This window comes from Erinaceus europaeus, chromosome 8, assembly GCF_950295315.1.
Source record: "Erinaceus europaeus chromosome 8, mEriEur2.1, whole genome shotgun sequence".
NCBI classification, from domain to species: Eukaryota; Metazoa; Chordata; class Mammalia; order Eulipotyphla; family Erinaceidae; genus Erinaceus; species Erinaceus europaeus.
The window spans coordinates 36,351,306-36,370,352 of NC_080169.1; the positions used below are offsets into that span (position 1 = coordinate 36,351,306).

A 19,047-nucleotide genomic window follows, 5' to 3' on the forward strand; every position below is an offset into this window, starting at 1 on the left:
ATTTACATAACCTCTGTTAACAAGCACCACCTTCCCTCCAGGGCATTGGTGGTTTAGTGGTAGAATTCTCACCTGCTCCACCCCCTCTCCTTGTCACATCCTGATCCTCTCCTTGTCACACTCTGATTTTCACCAGTCACTTTTCTCTCCACCCTCTCTATGTCACATCCTGTTTCCACTCTACTTGGCAAGTATATATAAAGACAGCATTGTGAGTTTTAGGGTACTTTAGTTTAGCTTAGCTTGGTATAGATTGTGCTGCGTCCTGCATGAATAAAGAGATACTGCCTACAGCTCAACCATGAGTCCCTGGTCGTCTGTTACCCGCCCGTGAAGCCAGCCCGGCGAAAACAACAATTCTGGACTATGCAGGCTACTCAGGACTATGCAGGCTGCTCAGGGCAGACTACTTTTCTGAAGATCCAGCATCTGGGCCCTCTGGATTCTTTCATGCTGGCCTGTTGGTGCCTCTCATGCAAAGAGAAAGAAGAAATATCCTTCAGAGAATCTGTTATATGCTCTGCAGGTTTTTACCTACTTGGCTATTTGCCACTTCCTTGCTCCAGAGAGGCAGCGGAGAGGGTCTGAGTAGGGAGAGGTACCAAGAACATACAAGGAGGTTATCACTTTTACCAAGGAAGATTTTGCTTTTATAGATCCATTTTATCTCTAGAAATGTCTTAGAAAAGAGACTCAGGAAACCTCTTTTGGGAGGGGGATGACCATAATGTGAATTCTGAGATTAAGTTTTTCTCAAATTCAGGTGTAGGGATTTTGGTTTAATGATGATGATAATACAAGCACTTCATTTAAAATTTGTTTCAGTGTTGGGGGGTTAGAGTGCATTGCAGCAAACTGAGAAATTTTACAGATGTACCAACAATTGTATTTACTGTCAACTGTGAACTATTAGTCCTTCCCAATTAAAAAAAAGAGGGAGTTGGGCAGTAGCACAGCAGGTTAAGTGCACGTGGTGCTAAGCGCAAGGACTGGTTAAGGATCCAGTTCGAGCCTCCTGCTTCCCACCTGCAGGAGAGTTGCTTCATAGGCAGTGAAGCATGTCTGCAGGTGTCTATCTTTCTTTTCCCCTCTCTGTCTTCCTCTCCTCTCCATTTCTCTCTGTCCTATCTAACAACAACGACATCAATAGCAGCAACAATAATAACTGCAATAACAATAAAAAACAACAAAGGCAACAAAAAATGGAAAAATAAAAATAAAAAAACTTAAAAAAGAAAGAAAGAAAAGAAAACCAGATGTGATTAAGGAAAAATGACCATGATTTATATGTGTCTGGAAGAGGCATTTTTTTAAGTTACAAGCACCTTCTGTAAAATATTTAGGGTCAATGAGAATTATTTTTATTTTTTTAAATAAAGGTTTATTTATTTATTATAAGAGAAACTAGAGGACCAACTGCCATCTGTAGCATATGTTGTGGCAAAGATCAAACCTAGGATGTTCCTGTGCTCTACTATTTTATTATTTTTTTTATTAATTTTTTTATTGACCTCCAGGGTCCGGCACCAAGAATTCGTTACTCCTATAGGCCATTTTATCCATTTTATAGTATAAGACAGAGAGAAATTGAGAGAGGAGGAAGAAATAGGTAGAGTGAAAGACAGACACCTACAAACCTGCTTCCCCTCTGCAGGTGGGGAGCCAGGAACTCAAACCTGAATATTTGCAGGAGGAGTCGTTGAGCTTAGTACTATGAATGCTTAACTGGGTGTGCTGCCACCTGGGCTTTGATGCTGGTTTACAAGATTGTAAAGTTACAGGGTATAGATCTCTCTATACTGTACCCACCACTACGAGTTCTGTGCTCTCCCTGCTACAATGAAAACCACCATAATAGGAGATTGTCTCTTAACTTCAGAAGGCATGCTTATAGATCCTCCCCCCAAACTTTTTTATCCAAATCACTTTATTAAAGGGGATAATGATTTACATACAATACAGTAGTAGTACAGTTTATATCTGGGTTTGATTTCTCATCTGCCATGTTAGGGGTCTGCAAAGCATTCACACCCTTAACTTAGATCCTTTCCCTCTATCATACACAGGGACTCCGATGCCCTCTTCACCCTTTCCTATATACTTTCTCTCCCCAGAGACCTTTGCTTTGATGCAATCCTCTCCCAAACTTTTTACTTTACTGTCTCTTCTTTCCTGAAGAAGTAACTATAAAGATACATGTTTTTGTCAGAAATCCACAGCAACAAAGTCACACGATTAATAAAACATTAGAAAGTATCATGTAGGGGCCTGGTGGTGGCGTACCTGGTTGAGCGCACGTTACAATGTGCAAGGACCTAGGTTCAAGTCCCCAGTCCCCACCTGCAGGAGGAAAGCTTCACAAGTGGTAAAGCAGTGCTGCAGATGTCTCTCTGTCTCTCACCTTCTCTATCCCTCCCTTCCCTTTCAATTTCTGTCTGTATCCAATTAATAAAGATGATAAAAAAAAAAAGAAATTATCATTTATTGCACCAAAGTAAAAGACTGTGGGGTGGGTGAGGGGGAGGTTCAGGTCCTGGAACATGATGGCAGAGTTCCATCCCGAGTGGGGGGTTGTATATGGAAAACTGGGAAATGTTACGAATGTACAAACTATTGTATTTACTGTCGACTGTAAAACATTAATCCCCCAATAAAGAGATTTAAAAAAATTAGAAAGTACCTTATTTTTGGCAATAAAATAATGACTTTTTCATTCTATTCCAAGGTCAACATGACTGTGTGACTATAATCAACAATTTTTTTCCTCGAGAGAGACTGGATTATTACACGAAACTCCAGGGATTGGATAAAGAGCCGAAACTGCTCCCCAAGTTAGCAGGCCCATTGCACAAAATTATCACCACAACAAATCTTCATCCTGTCAAGGTAGTGTGGTGTTTACTATATATTATTCTTATTTAAATGTCACTATAAAGCTTAAGTTGATGATTTTATGGGATCATAGTGTTATGGGTTGGATTTTGTAGATGTGTTTGTTATGGACTTTGTTTTCAGTTGATCTAATGAAGTAATGTTGTTGGTTGAAACTTAAGAGTGAAGGACACAGAGCAAGAAGAAAAGGTCAGCAGAGTGTCTCTTTGTATTTATTTATTCATCTCCCTCTTTCCTGACAGTTTTTGTCTATCAAAAAATGAAAAGGGCTGCCAGTGGATTCATCATGTAGGCACTGAGCCCTACACCTGGTGGCAATTAAAATATAATAATAAATTTCTTCCAGTAATTAGTCAAATCACACAGATTTTCATAGTTCATAGAACAAGTTGGAAGTTCAAATGACTTAAATGGAAAATTTTAAGTCTGAACTCTTTTCATCATATATATGTGTATTATATGTATCTACATATATATTTTTAATTTCTTATTTGGAGGATTAATGGTTTACAGTTGACATATGTATCTATATTTTATCTATCAGTTTAAATAGCTTACCTCAGGGGGTGGGGTGCCCACTTTGCCATTCACTTAACTCAGATTCAGACCCAGATCCTGGGGGAAGCTTAGTTTCTGTGGTCTGTTTCTCTCTGTCTTTCCAGCTGTCTCTATGAAAAAGTTTACCCAGAATGGTGAAGTCCTGAAGATGATGACAAAAAAAAAAAAAAAAAGCAACAATTATATATGTATTTACCAATTATTTTTTTAAAATAAGTCCAAATGAGTATAATTATTTACCAAATGAGTATAATTATTTACCAATTATTTTTTTAAGTTATTTAGAAAAATTATTTATTTTCCCTTTTGTTGCCCTTGTTTTGTTGTTGTAGTTATTGTTGATGTTGTTGTTGGATAGGACAGAGAGAAATGGAGAGAGGAGGGGAAGACAGAGAGGGGGAGAGAAAGACACCTGCAGACCTGCTTCACCGCCTGTGAAGCGACTCCCCCTGCAGGTGGGGAGCCAGGGGCTTGAACCGGGGTCTTTCCGTGGGTCCTTGCGCTTTGCGCCATGTGCGCTTAACCCCGCTGCGCTACCACCTGACTCCCTACCAATTATTTTTTTAAAAATAAGTCCAAATGAGTATAATTTCTTCAAAGAAATACTCCATGTGTCCTACATTGGTGCTGTACTTTTTCAAATTTCAGTGTCTATCATATGGCTTCATTCATTCTAGAAATTTCAGAGTTTATATATATATATATATATATATATATATATAATATACATTATATATATTTATATTGAAATAAAATTGATATACCATTAAATATAGGCATGCAATATAATGACTCATTAATTATATGTAATTTAAAAGTGGCATATATGTTGCTGCAATAAATATATATGTAATTTAAAAGTAATATATAATATTAACATTGTTATAATTATAAATTCTATTTTCACAGTGGAATTTTAGAGATTTATTTTTTGAGCATCATTTAATTATGCAGTATAATAAAGCTGTGATCTTCATGCTGTACAGTGCATCTCTATGACTTATTTTTTAATTTAGATTTTAATTTATAAAATAAGTTGGGAGTTCATACTGTATGGTGTTTCAATTTTAAGAAACTTTTTTTTTTAACATTCTGAAAGAATTGCTGGAGGCAACGTTTGTGATCCTAAGTGTGCAAAAGAAGCATTTCAGCTGTGAATTGGATATTTATATTTTTTCAGAGAGATTACAGGGAATTTAGAATTTAAGTTTATAAAACATTTAGCCTCTTCTATGACATCATGCCTCCCTCTTCTAGCACCTGCAGGAGATTTCCCCTAAGTAGCAGCAATTCTTTGGCTCATTTTCTTAGGCTGAAGTGGGGAGACAAGTTTTTTTTTCCTATGATGTTTATAAAACTCTTATTGCCGTGAGCATTGCAAGCTATTCTATTTCAGGTTGATTTGTATTTTTTGGAGGCACTGTCTTGTATTTGTATCTCTACCCCTTGATATTGCAACAATCTTAGTTATTAAAATAATTGAGTCCGTGGGGTAACTTTTAATGTCTTCATAGTATCTAGTCTCTCATTGTTAAATGTTCTAAGAATTACTGTATCTGCAAATATTTTTAAAGGTATATGTTTTGAGTAAATTGGATTAAACATACTATAGAAGCAACAAATTATAAAAATATGTTAGGTGAAATAGCCTACAGTATATTTTTAAAGCATATGGTCTTAGAAAAGTGACTATTCTATGATTACAGTTCTTCAAATAGACCATACTTTTGTGTAGGGCATAAATGATCAATTCATTTGAAAACCTTACTTTTTAATCCACTAGTACTAGAGTTAAAGCTGCCTCAGTGCTTTTATGGTGGCATATTTCATTGCATTACCCCTTTTCATGCTAACTTGGCCTTTCATAGGAAGTACTGTCAAAAAGTCATAAGTTGGCAAGCTTCCCCCCAGGTCTGGAACAAAACACTTGTGGCGATCCAGTTCTGTATGGCTGTGACCACCGCTGCTAAAGGTTAACTGAAAATTATCTTCATTCCTCAGATTCGTTGACCTATAGAATGCTTTATTTTTGTAGAATCTAGAAAGAATTTCTTCCATGCTATTTGGATTGTGGTGTACATGATTTAAGTGTCTGGCAAAAAAAAATTATATACTAGAGCAGAAAGATAGGAATATGAAGCCCAGGAGCAAATAGAACAAATTGGAGCACAGGAGTTACTCAAATCTCAAGAGAGATTCTGAAGCTGTGACTGCATTACATATCCCAGTAAAGGTGGGTGAAGTTGTTCGCTGTTTGGCACCATAAAAGGGACAGAATTTTCTAGATATGACATTTGGTTCCAGAGAATACACAAAAGCCATTCTGCAGGATCTAGACAGAGACCCAGCAGCTTATGCAATAGATGGATGGCTTTCAGATTTGTATCCGTGCTGATGAAGCTGGAGTTCAGAGCCCTCTTAACTTTTTCTTCTCATCACTTCTCCCCCTCTGGGAGTATGGATCAAAATTATTTTTGGGGTGCAGAAGCCACCAAGTTGCAGATGCTATGATAATAACAAACTTGACTTTCCTGGACAGACGACCTCACCAGTGTACCCTGAACTCCCACCTCTCCAGAGTCCTAGGATGCCCCACTAGGGAAAGATAGGGACAGGCTGGGAGTATGGATCGACCTGCCAGTGCCCATGTTCAGCAGAGAAACAATTACAGAAGCCAGACCTTCCATCTTCTGCACCCCATAATGACCCCGGCTCCCTGCTCCCAGAGATATAAAAGAATAGAAAAGCTTTCAAGGGATGGGATGGGATATAGAGTTTTGGTGGTGGCAATTATGGGGAATTGTACCCCTCTTACCCTCTTACATGGTCTTGTTGATATTTTTCATTTTATAAATAAATTAATAACAATTAAAAAAAGGTTAAAAAAAAAGTCATAAGTCATTCTGTAAAGTCAAAGACCTTTTAAAACAAGCACAAATAGCCAACTATGGAATCAGCCTGAATGCCCTATGACAGATGACTGGAAAAAGAAGTTATGGGAGGGGCAGGAGTAGATAGTGTAATAGTTTGCAAAAAGACTTTCATGCTTGAGGCTCCGAAGTCCCAGGTTCAGTTCCCTGCACCATAAGCTAGAGCTGACCAGTTAAAAAAAAAAAGTAGTGGAAAAAAAAAGAAAGTTAAAGGATATATATTCAATATAAACTATTCTGCAAAAAAAAAAAAAAATCTTTTACTTTTGTAAAGAATTGTTAAATTACTAAAAATATTTAAAAACAAGCAAATATAGAACTCTTTTTTGATGTACAAGTCACTTTTACAATACAGCTAGCACATCTACATTTGTAAGTGGCTGCTATAGCAATAATAAGGTTACTTGTTTTCAAAAGGGATTTGGGGAATTGTGCTGATGCCCAGAATGAAGAGGTTCTACAACAGAAAAACAGAGTCGCAGGAAAAATGACAACATAGTTGAGCAGACTCCGTAAATGACCAGTAGCAAATGTGTGCAAGTGATCCTGTCTGATTATTAAGATGACTGGGGAGCCCAGAATTGTTTCAATCCTGTTTCTATAGTGGGGTTGAAAAATAAAAGAATTAAAAATGGCACTATGTAAACATTTTTGAGTTAGTACTTTGTATGTGTGCGATTTAATAATGATTAAAGATTGCAGGGTAAGAGGGGTACAATTCCACATAATTTCTACCACCAGAGTTCTGCAGCCCATCTCCTCCATTGGAAGCTTTTCTCTTCTTTTTTGCCTCCAGGGTTATCACTAGGGCTCTGTGCCTGCACTACAAATCTACTGCTCCTGGAGGCTATTTTTTCCCTTTTGTTGCCCTTTTTGTTTATGGTTGTTATTATCATTATTATTGTTATTGTTGTCGTTGTTGGGTAGACAGAGAAATCGAGAGAGGACAGGAAGACAGGAGGAGAGAAAGACACCTGCAGACCTGCTTCACCACCTGTGAAACAACCCCCCTGAAGGTGGGGAGAAAGTGCCTGTAAGGTTTTAATAAATAGTATGTACTACTTATCAATTTCTATTCAGCAGTTTCTACCATGGGAAATTATAGATCTCAATATTCCAGTTACAGATATTGAATGTCAGCTTTCCTCAGAGGCTTTGCCCCTTTTTCTGACAACTCTCTCATCTTTTTTTTTTTAAAACAGTCAAATACAGCAGTAGATGGTTATCCTTATCCTTTTTAATAAATATATATATATATATATATTTTTTTTTTTTTTTTAGGCCACCTTCATGTTACTCGGACAAAAATAGCTAAAGTGAACCCCTAGTAACATACCTAATATAGACTTCCTAGCTTCTCTCTACCCTAAAATTACTATTCTCACCTGCTTTATTCACACTTTCTGGTTCCTATTTATTACACATTTTGCTCTGTCTCATAAATTACTGCCTTGTAGGCACCAAGTTGCAGATGCTACCATGTTCCATCCTAAACTCCATGAGAAGATGATCTCCTCAATTTGGTCTGGAACCTCACCTCACCACAGTGCTACCCCACCAGGGAAAGATAGAAACAGGTTGGGGTTTGACCTGCCAATGCCCATGTCCAGCAGAGAAGCAATTATTGAAGCCAGAACTCCTGCCTTCTGCCCCTCAAAAAGAGTTTTGGTCCATACTTGTAGAAGGGAGAAATGTTAGAGAAGCTATTTAGAGTGCTCTGAAACACAATTCTGTCAGGACCCAAAAAAAGAAGAGGAGGAAAAGAAAGACATTCAGAACTAGTAATAAGTATAGGCGTGACTTAGAAAGGGAGAGAAGAGTATAGGCCCTGGAAAAGGATGACAGAGGACCTAGTGGGGGTTCTATTGTTATATGGAAAACTGGGAAATGTTATGCATGTACAAACTATTGTATTTACTGTCAAATGTAAAACATTAATTCCCCAATAAAGAAATTAAAAAAAAAAGAAAGGGAGAGAAGAGTACAGGCCCTTTAAAAGGATGACAGAGGACCTAGTGGGGGTTGTATTGTTATGTGGAAAACTGAGAAATGTTATGCATGTACAAACTATTATATTTATTGTCTACTATAAAACATTAATCCCCCTATAAAGAAATTTAAATAAAATTTTTAAAAAAAGGGAGAGAAAGCAGGACTATAGGGAAAAATTGGGCAAAAACGTAGATAGATAGATAGATAGATAAGTAGCTAGATAGATAGATATAGTTATAGAAATAATATCTGGGATCTTGGGAGAACTACTGCAGATTCCAATGGACACAGAACTCTGGTAGGGAGAACAGTGTGGTATTTTACCGCTGTTATTTTTTCATTTTTTAAATCACTGAAAAAATTTAAAACTATTTTAAAAATAAATAAGTAAATAAAAAAATTTGAAAAAGACTTTGGGAGGCATGACCATGGAATAATAGGGATTGAATCGTCTCTCCTCCCAAAACATGAGATAAATACAACAGACCCAACTGAAGTCATAATCTACATCTGAGGGTTCTGCTCCGGAGAGGTGGGATTCCAGAACACATCAGTGAGGTCATCTGCCGTTGGTGTCATGATAGGGTTTTCAACTTAGTGGCTAAAAGTGGTATGAAATAAAGTAGGACAATATTTTTAATAATCAGGAACCTAAAGATAAGACTAGGTCAAATGGTACTAAGAATCTTGGTTTGCAAAGAAACTAGGAAGTCATTTTAGGTTTATTCCAAGAGGCCCATGACTTTAGTAATTTTTGCCTGAGCCCGATAAATAACATGCAAGTAGGCTAAAAATAGTCTGCAAAAATTTATGGTTTTAATGAGAGAGATACAGAGAGGGAAGAAGAGAGAGAGGGAGAGGGAGGGAGAGACCGACCAGAGTACTGCTCAGCTGTGGCTTATGGTTGTGCTAGGGACTGAACATGGGACCTCAGAGTCTTGCATAACCACTGTGTTGTCTCACCAGGCCAAGTTAGTAATTCTTTCATAAATGGTCTCTACTCTTTATACCTACAGTAGAATAGCTCTTCCTTCTCAGTAATGAATAGTATTTCCTTTATAGTATATCATAATGCTGTAGAGATTCATATTAGTTCAGACTTTTTTTATTGTTCTACTATGTAAAGTTTAGCTAGCTTATGGTAGAGCTGTGGTTATTGTTTTCCCTGTGCATAATACTATATATATATTTCTTTAGTGGAGGTTAATTATTTACATTTGACATACGGTATAATTTCTTATCTTGCCATGATAGGTGTGCGCAATATTTTATTTTTTTAAATAATTTTTAATTAATTATTTTTAACTTTGATCTTTATTATTGCACAGAGACAGAAATTGAGAAGTTGAGAGGAGAAAGAGAAGAGAGACAGAGAAACACCTGTAGCACTGCTTCACCATTTATGAAGCTTCCACCTGCAAGTGGGGCCAGTGGCTTGAACCCAGATCCTTAAGCACTGTAGTGTGTGTACTTAACCAGGTGACACCACCTGACCCCACAGTACTTTATTTAAAAAAAAAATTTAAATGAGATTTTTTTCATTGCATAGAGACAGAGAGAAATTGAGAGGAGAGGGAGCGACGAGACACCTGCAGCTCTGCTTCACCACTCATGAAGCTTTTTCCCTCTGCAGGTGGGTACCAGGGGCTTAAACCCGGGTCCTTGTGCATTGTAATGCTTATGCTTTACCAGGTGTGCCACCACGTGCAATACTTTATACGATAGCGAGATTCTAAACAAAACAACATTCATCTGGATTCTGTTTTGAGCCTTGTTAAAGAAATAAATCTCCCTTGTAGATATGAGATATCACTATCAGTAGTGCTATCAGCATCAGACTTATTTATTGTTATCTCTAGTATCACTTTATTGAGGGAATGTTGTTTCATAAGATTTTGTTAAAAGGATATATTTCAGCATTTCTCCAAAATAGGTGTCAGCAAAACTTAGCTTTCAGCAGACCCTTATCCTATTATATCATAGGGACTTAGGTCCCAAACCTATCCTTAGTGCTCTAGTCTTTCCCCTTGTTAGTCTCCAAATCTGCTGCAATACAGTACAGACCATTTAGGTTTCCACCCTTGGAAGCTGTTTTTATTTTTCTTTGTGGACTATTCTCATTATTATGGATGATGAGAGACATATATAAAGAATCTTTCCTCAGAGAAAATAGCACATCTTGTAGTTTGATTTCTTCGGTAAAGAAAGTTGTGATTAATGAGAAGTTAACGCAAATTAGAGTTCTCCTAGCAGTTAGCTTCTAAAGCTCGGCAAAGTTAACTAAAATTCGGTGATTTGTTTTTACTCATAAAGGTGGTGTAAGTCTGCCAAACTGAGCTTCAGTCAAAGTGTTTCTAACAGACGGTAAAACCTCAGGTGGCACACTAGCCCCCTGAGTTAGTGGATGACAGGTAATGTGATCATTTGATATACAAAGTAAAAGGGATTCTGTAGACCCTAACAGGTCTTTCTGTATTAGTTTTTGTTGCTTTAAATTAATTTTATTTATTTATTTATCTATCTATTTATTTATTTTAAACCAGAGCACTGCTCAGCTCTGGCTTATAGGTGGTACGGGGGATTGAACCTAGGACTTCGGAGTCTCAGGCACAAGAGTCTCTGCATAACCATTATGCTATCTACCCCCACCCTGTATTAGTTTTATGATATTGATCAATGGCAAAGTTGCCTTCCAATTTGAAGTCATGTAAATAAATAACGTGAAGAAAGAAAATGTTTTTGGTCTTCTTGAGGAATGACACACAACTGATATGTAGGGGAGATAGAGAAGTGACTTGATGGTAGAGTGTCTGTTGTGCATGAACCAGGCCCTGGATTAGATCTCTGGCACCATGTGACAAAAGCGAATGTAAATAGAGTAGTACCCTGTGGGTGGTAGAGCAAACCTTGTACTCTCATTTGAAAAAAAACAAAAACAAAACACAAGCCCTCACTCCATACATTATACATGAAAAATCCTCTCATGGAATGTCTAAGCTCACTAAACTTTTTTCTAGATTGTGATGCTTGTGAATGAGAATCCTCTGCTGGCAGAAGAAACAGCTCTGAGCAAATGCTACAAGGTGATGGATTTAATTTGTGAGAAATGTATGAAACAAAGAGACATGAATGAAGTATTGGCTATGAAAATGCACTATGTCAGCTGTATCTTTCAAAAATGCATTAGCTTCTTAAAAGATGGAGAGAATAAACTGGACACTCTGATAAAAAGGTAATGTTTTATCATGTCATGTATAACAAATTTAAATGGATAATGCCTCAATAGAAAGCATCAATATAAGTTAGAAAATTACGCATGTCAGTAGCAATTTATATTGTTGGTATAACAGTATGTAAGTAGCAAGGGACAATGTTACACTTTGAGATTACGTTCTCTGCTCATTACAATATATACTCTTGTTCAATATACTCAAATTCCCTGATGAGGAATTTGAGGTGTGAAGAGGTTAACTGGAATTTGCAAGCTTGTGCAGCTAAGAAAGTAGCCAAACTCCCAATCTAACTCTAGGAATATTGGGCTATAGGTTGTTGCTCTAGACTTATAATGGCACCTTTCTCAAGTACCTCTGTTATTATACTTGAGAAAGTTGTGTGTTAGCTTATTCTCTGGCAACCAGTCATTAAATTAATCCCCTTTAGTTTTACCGAAAAAGGCAAACTTCAGTGTGTGACAATAAAAGTTTACATTCTTCACACAAATAACTGATATGGCAGGAAGTAGCTGATTCAGTAATGGTGTTTTATGGTGGGGATCATCTTCACAAATTTATCTCAGGGCCCCTGAACCTGGTGATATCTAGGCTAATAAATTAGCAGGTGGATAGCAATTTGAATTGAACCCCAACTTAAAGTCAATGAAAATCTCAAGTAGTTAGGAAGAAATTACTACAAGTTTGTGAGTCCAACTGGGAGGAAATGTTTAGTTATTCAGTTCCAGTTACTTGTTAAAAAAATATTCATCTTGGGAGTCGGGCGGTAGCTCCGTGGGTTAAGCGCATGTGGCGCAAAGCGCATGTGGCACAAAGCACAAGGACTAGTGTAAGGATCCTGGTTTGAGCCCCCGGCTCCCCACCTCCCGGTGAAGGTGGTGAAGCAGGTCTGCAAGTGTCTTTCTGTCCCCCTCTCTGTCTTCCCCTCCTCTCTCCATTTCTCTCTGTCCTATCCAACAACAACAACATCAATAATAACTACAACAATAAAACAACAAGGGCAACAATAAGGAATAATTAAATATAAAAAACTTATAAAAATATATATATATCTTCCAGCTTACTAAAAGGCCGACCTTCTGATGGCTTTCCAGTATATCAAGAAAAGATTATTAGAGAAAGTATCAGAAAATTTCCTTACTGTGAAGCTACACTCCTCCAGCAACTGGTGCGAAGCATTGCTCCTGTTGAAATTGTAAGACCTTGACTAAGTTCACTCTATGAGTAAGACCAGATTATTCTGTGTTGTACAATTAAAGGCATGCTCTTCTTAGCACTTTTATTATTTTAGGAAAATGTCAGGAATAAATAGAAGTAAGTTTACATGTTAGTACTACCTCTGCTTATTTACCTTTCATGATTCTGTTATTTTCATGATCATCATCATCATCAAAGCAAGCTTCAGAGGAGGTGACTTATTGGTAGACTGCATATGCTATACCTGTAGTTTATAAATAGACATTATAAAATCTCACACTAAATGAAAGGAGGAATTGATTATACAATGAATTATGGTTTCTAGTCAATGGAAATACTAAAGGATGAATCTTGGGAAGGCTCATAATATGCTCCAATCTGTTCTTAATTTGACACTATTCCCATTCATGATTTCTTCACTCGCTCTGCAATTCTGTTTCCCAACCCCCTTCCTTCTCTGGGGCATTTTACACATAAACACATTTTCATGAAAAAATGAGGGTGGGAGTCTAGCAGTAGTGCATCGGGTTAAGCGCATGTGGCGTGAAGCGCAAGGACAGGTGTAAGGATCCCAGTTTGAGCTTCTGGCTCCGCACCTGCAGGGGAAGTCTCTTCACAGGCGGTGAAGCAGGTCTGCAGGTGTCTATCTTTCTTTTCCCCTCTGTCTTCCCCCTCCTCTCTTCATTTCTCTCTGTTCTATCTAACAATGATGACATCAGTAACAACAACAATAAAAAAACAACAGGGGCAACAAAAGGGAAAATAAATATAAGAAAAAATGAGGGCAACAGGTATCCCTTTATACACTAATACTATTATCTAATTGGAACTATGAAATAAATAAGACCTGATTAGATACAATCTCATGAAGTTCACGTATTGGCTCCATGACTTCATATAGAGGGTCCCCCCCACCCTTTTGATATTCTTGACCATTTGATGTTCAAACTTTCAATTTTTTTTGAAAGATTTAAGTTAGCAAGTTATATGGGTGACATCACTTAGGAGTATATTTGACTGCACATATTAAAGTCTAACCAGTCATTAAATAATTGCTAGGGTGGTGGCTCATTATGTAGAGTTCATTCTTTGCATGCATGAAGCCTTGGGTTATAGTCCCAGTATCTGGGAAGAAGTAGTGCTTCCTCACATGTTAGTTCTCTCACATAAAATAAGTAAGTTTTAGAATCTTAATAAGTATGACTATTGATATATATATGTGTGTGTGTATATATATGTATATATATATATCTATATTTAGAAGCATAAATGTAAGCGTACTTGTACAGTTGCTCAAAAATGGATTTGGGTACTCAGACACATTCCCATTTGTCCAATCCATATTCTCAGCTATATAGATCATCATACTCATGACTTCATGGTTGCAAAGTATTTAGCACTTCCTCCAGAATCACACTGCTCTCCCAAACATGCAAGATGAAAGTGGTTGTTGGCTAGAAAGTATAAGCTGTCCCAGACACGTACTGCTCCAGCATTACCAGCACTCTTAGCTGCAGCGGCATCTGGGGAAGTATTTCTGGCTAACCTAAACACTGTTGCTTTGGAACAAAATTATGATTATAAACAAAAAGTTGGGTGAATGATTATCAGAGAAACAACTAGCAGTGACTGCTTGGTGAATTTCTAGCACTAATAAGTAATTGCTGACAGTCTGCCTTCAAAGGTAGAAAATTTAAAACCAAGTCTTCCCATTCCTTTTTAAAATAATAATAATAATAATAATAATAATAAAATGGGAGTTGGGTGTTAGAGCAGCGGGCTAAGTGCAGGTGGCACCAAGCACAAGGACCGGCGCAAGGATCCCAGTTCGAGCCCCTGGCTCCTCACCTGTAGGGGAGTCGCTTCACAAGTAGTGAAGCAGGTCTGCAGGTGTCTGTCTTTCTCTCCCCCTCTCTTCCTTTCCTCTCTCGATTTCTCTCTGTCCTATCTAACAATGACGACATCAACAACAACAATAATACTAACTTCAACAATAAAAAACAACAAGGGCAACAAAAAGGGAATCAAAAAACAAGCAAACAAACAACAACCAAAAAAAAAAAAAACAGAGCAACAAAAGGAGGGGGGAAAGAAAAAAAAATTAAAAAGTGGCAGCTGGTCAGGGTAGTTTCTTTATTCTGGTTTTACCTTCCCAATAATTAGAAGTTACACAGTGTAATGATTAATGTTTATCCTAGTGATCTGAAACATTGCAAAAAGGTTTATTAATTAGATTAAGATAATATTAGATACATTTAAGGAAAATGTCTCTCTTAAAATTTTCTTTTTTGGTTTCTAATTTTTTATTGAGGTAACATTACTATACAAGGCTGTATGTTTTAGTTCCATACTTCTTTACTCCCATCACCAAAATACCAGCATTCTTCCACCAAAGTTGTTATATAAGAATCATATTCTACTCTTCGGAGAATCATATTCTACTCTTCGGAAATGTTACTTGTAATACTGTGGTTATAAATGTCCAACTTAATAGTTTTCATTGTACTGTAGGTTTGTTCATTTACTTGTAATATAGAGGTTCTCAAGGTTAGTTGTCAGGAGGACCACCTGTAGTACTTCCTAACAACATTGAGTCCTCCTGCAGAGGTTTATTTTTTATTTTATTTTTTATTGTAGTTATTGATGTCATCGTTGTTGGGTAGGACAGAGAGAAATGGAGAGAGGAGGGGAAGGCAGAGGGGGAGAGAAAGACAGACACCTGAGAACTGCTTCACTGCTTGTGCATTATTTCTGTAGTCTTTTCATGATAGATTCAGTGTATTTTTCTCCTTTTCATGCCCACTCTAGGGTTCTGAACCAACAGCATTCTCTGTACTTACCCAAGCAATCACTGGTCAGGTGGGTTTTGTTGATGTTGAATTTTGTACTACCTGTGGAGAAAAAGGAGCAAGTAAGAGATGCTCAGTATGCAAAATGGTAAGGATGAATTTCTTTTAACATAGTTGACACACAGTTTAAATTTTACCTTAGTTGGTCATTGAGTTTTAACATTGTATAAATGTAAATTGTTATTAGTTTTCTAATAAATTCTAATACATTGGACATAAAATATTATAAACTAAAATTCTGAAGTAATTTTGGGAAGAAAAAAAAAACAAACTAAAAGTCATGCATGATAAAGGCCAGGCAGGAAGCTCAGTGGCAGAGTATATTCTCTTTAATAAGACTGATGGGGTCGGGCTGTAGTGCAGCGGATTAAACACACATGGCATGAAACTCAAGGACTAGCGTGATTGGAATATTTTTTCCCATTTTTCCAAGAATGCCCTTCAGATAGAGGAAGTCACTGCTTCTTTTGGGTTTCCATTGCTCTAATATCCTGTAGTGTGTTTTATATCTTCTTCCTGCTGTCTCATCCTGATCATTTTTGACACTGACTTCCTCAGAGACAATAAATGTCTTTGTTCTTATATAATACCTGATTTTGTCATAGTACTGCATTTAGTTCTGATACCTAGGAGGTTTTTTAAATATTTAATGTTATTACTATTATTATGATCATGATGACGATGTCATGATGATGATGATGATGATGATGATGATTTACCAGAGTACTGCTCAGTTCTGATTTCTGGTGGTATAGGGAATTGAACCTGGAACCTCGGAGCCTCAGGCAGGCATGAAAATCTTTTGGCTGTCTCCTCTGCCCCATAGTAGTTTCTTAAATAAAACATTCACCACAGTCTTCATAAATAGTTTACCATTTACCTACTATTTTAAAGTAAGCTTTGTAATTTGTTATTAACATAGCTTTTGGCATTAAAATAAACTGATAATTACTTTCAGGTAATATATTGTGATCAAACCTGCCAGAAAATACATTGGTTTGCACATAAGAAAATTTGCAAGAATCTCAAGGACATATATGACAAGCAACAGCTTGAGGCTGCCAAAGAAAAGCATGAAGAGACAAGTATGTATTTGAAGGGGAATGGGTTGAGGAGAAATAGATAAGGGACTGTTGGGCTAACTCATCTTGTAGGACGCCTGCTTTGCCAGGTGCAGAGACCCAGGTTTGAGTTCCCAGTGCACCACATGAAACTTAACAGCAATTACTAAGGTGGATTCCAGACTGTGCTATCTTTCCCTCTCTGTCTCTCTCTCTCTCTCTCTCTATATATATATATATATCTGTAAAGGTCAACAAAAAAGAAGAAATAATAAATGACATTAATACGGTGCATACAGAAACTGAATTTTCTCTTGGGCCAAAGAAACTTGAGAGTGGTCAACCTAAGGTACACAAACTCAAATGTAACCATATTTCAGTCATTAAGATAATGTATTAAACATCATCAGCCTGTAAGTCACACAGCAAAGAAATGACATTTTTTTTTCTTTTTAAAGCTTTTTTTTTTATTCTGGATAGAGACAGAATTTGAGAAGGGAGGGGGATAGAAAGGGAAAAAGACAGAGAGACACCTGCAGACCTGCTTCACTACTTGTGAAGCAATTCCCCTGCAGGTGGGGAGCCAGGGGCTGGAACCGGGATCCTTATGCCGGTTCTTGCGCTTTGCGCCACCTGCGCTTAACCCGCTGCACTACCACCCGACTCCCATTTTAGTAGTTTCTTAAGGTATTACATTGCATATGCATAACCTATCATAGTATATTCATATCACTATTTTATCAATTTAAGTGAAGTGTAGAAACTTTACCTCACTTTTCTATCTCATTATCTTTCCTATCTATATCAGTCTCAAATATTTTTGTGCATACACCAGTGTTATAATTTTGCATCAGTAATCAAACATTATTTAGAAAAATCAAGAAAATGAAAGACTATTACACGTACCCTTGTTTTTTGTTTACCAAGTTCTTTTTTTTTCCTTCCTGATGTTCCATTTCTTTATTTTATTAATTTTTTAACCTTTTAAAATTAGAAATGACATTCTAAGGAATGCAGTTTTTTCTACATTTAGTAAGTCTTACCTGGAACAATAAAGTTCTTGATGGGTACTCACTTCTGCTCAGAAAGAATTTTAAAGTCTTTGGAGTAACGGAATAATGAAGTAGCTAGAAATATGTAAAGTTGCAGGATTTTAAACTTCTCATGTAAATCACAAGTATGCAGGTGAAAGTACCAAGTAAATTTATATGTTCCAGATTCAATTGCAGATCTACAACACAAATCAAATATCTTTCAGGGAAGCGAGTTCTGTTTCTTTTCCTTTTCTCATAAGGGGCATGACTCATTTTCTTCAAGAGAGTGAGTTGCTATGATTCACATAGTGGAGAGAAGAGCCACCCCCATTCTTACACTTCATCCTGGAGAGTGTAACGTGTACTGGGGAAATGTGTGCAATTTGAAAAATTGCTCTGAAATGCAACTCTTCCACCTTCACCTCTCTAGGAACCATGCTCCCACTACTACCTGGCTGAGAAATAACTTTAGTGAGTTCACTTGATGTGTACAAAATTAAATTTGTTTGAAATTAAATCTAATTTGTATGCAAGAACATTGATAGACAGGCTGTCTGAATGCTGTGCCTGCTCCTGTTAGCTGGACTGAGATAATGTGAGAGAATAGAATTCTTTTAAATGGGAGCTAGTGTTCTTTAAACATCAGTCAGCATGGACCACACTCTTATAACAAAAATCTTTACTCACCACAAATGGAAGAGACCTTGTTAGCCATACTTTATAGATTAGGAAAGAATCTTTTATTTTATTTTATTATTATTATTTGTTTTCTTTATTTATTGGGTAAAGACAGCCAGAAACTGAGAGGGGAGGGGGTGATAGCGAGGGAGAGAGACAGACACCTGAAGCACTGCTTCAACACTCATGAAGCTTCTCCCCATAAGTGGGGACCAGGGGCTTGAACATGGGCCCTTACACACTGTAACATGTGTGCTTAACCTGATGCACCACCACTCAGCCCCAGGAAAGAATCTTCAACAGGTAGTTAGGTACCCAAGACCTGAAACTATTTAACAATGAAGCTTTATTCAAATGCAGATTTTGTCAGCTCCCAGACAACACTAACTTTGAGATCTGACTGGAGCAACAAATACCTGTTCTGTTGTTTACTAGTTGTGGGAATTTGAAAGTCAATAAGTCCCTTTCTTTTCAGTTTCTCCATGCACAATTTCATGTTAATGATGATAATTGAGGTGACAGTCTACTTCAGCTGGACATTGCGAGGATTAACTAGTAAACGTAAAAGACATTGTGAAGAGCATCTAAGCACATAGTGGGAACAAAACATTTATTTTCTTTTCCTC

The 19,047-nt window shown here is 37.1% G+C and overlaps 1 protein-coding gene across 2 annotated transcripts in view; it reads left to right on the forward strand.

Moving 5' to 3' along the window:
- The window catches only part of ANKMY2 (ankyrin repeat and MYND domain containing 2), a 54,235-nt gene that overhangs the window by 25,637 nt on the left and 9,551 nt on the right, over positions 1-19,047 (forward strand). Inside the window, exons 5-10 of one of the 2 annotated variants that reach the window (XM_060196138.1) lie at positions 2,726-2,886; positions 11,390-11,604; positions 12,662-12,797; positions 15,608-15,736; positions 16,607-16,733; positions 18,897-19,014. In XM_060196138.1, the coding sequence (XP_060052121.1) occupies positions 2,726-2,886; positions 11,390-11,604; positions 12,662-12,797; positions 15,608-15,736; positions 16,607-16,733; positions 18,897-18,922 (794 nt within the window). In that variant the 3' untranslated portion in view covers positions 18,923-19,014. Of the gene's footprint in view, positions 1-2,725; positions 2,887-11,389; positions 11,605-12,661; positions 12,798-15,607; positions 15,737-16,606; positions 16,734-18,896; positions 19,015-19,047 lie in introns of those variants that run through there. The other variant, XM_007531967.3, reaches the window with a different exon arrangement.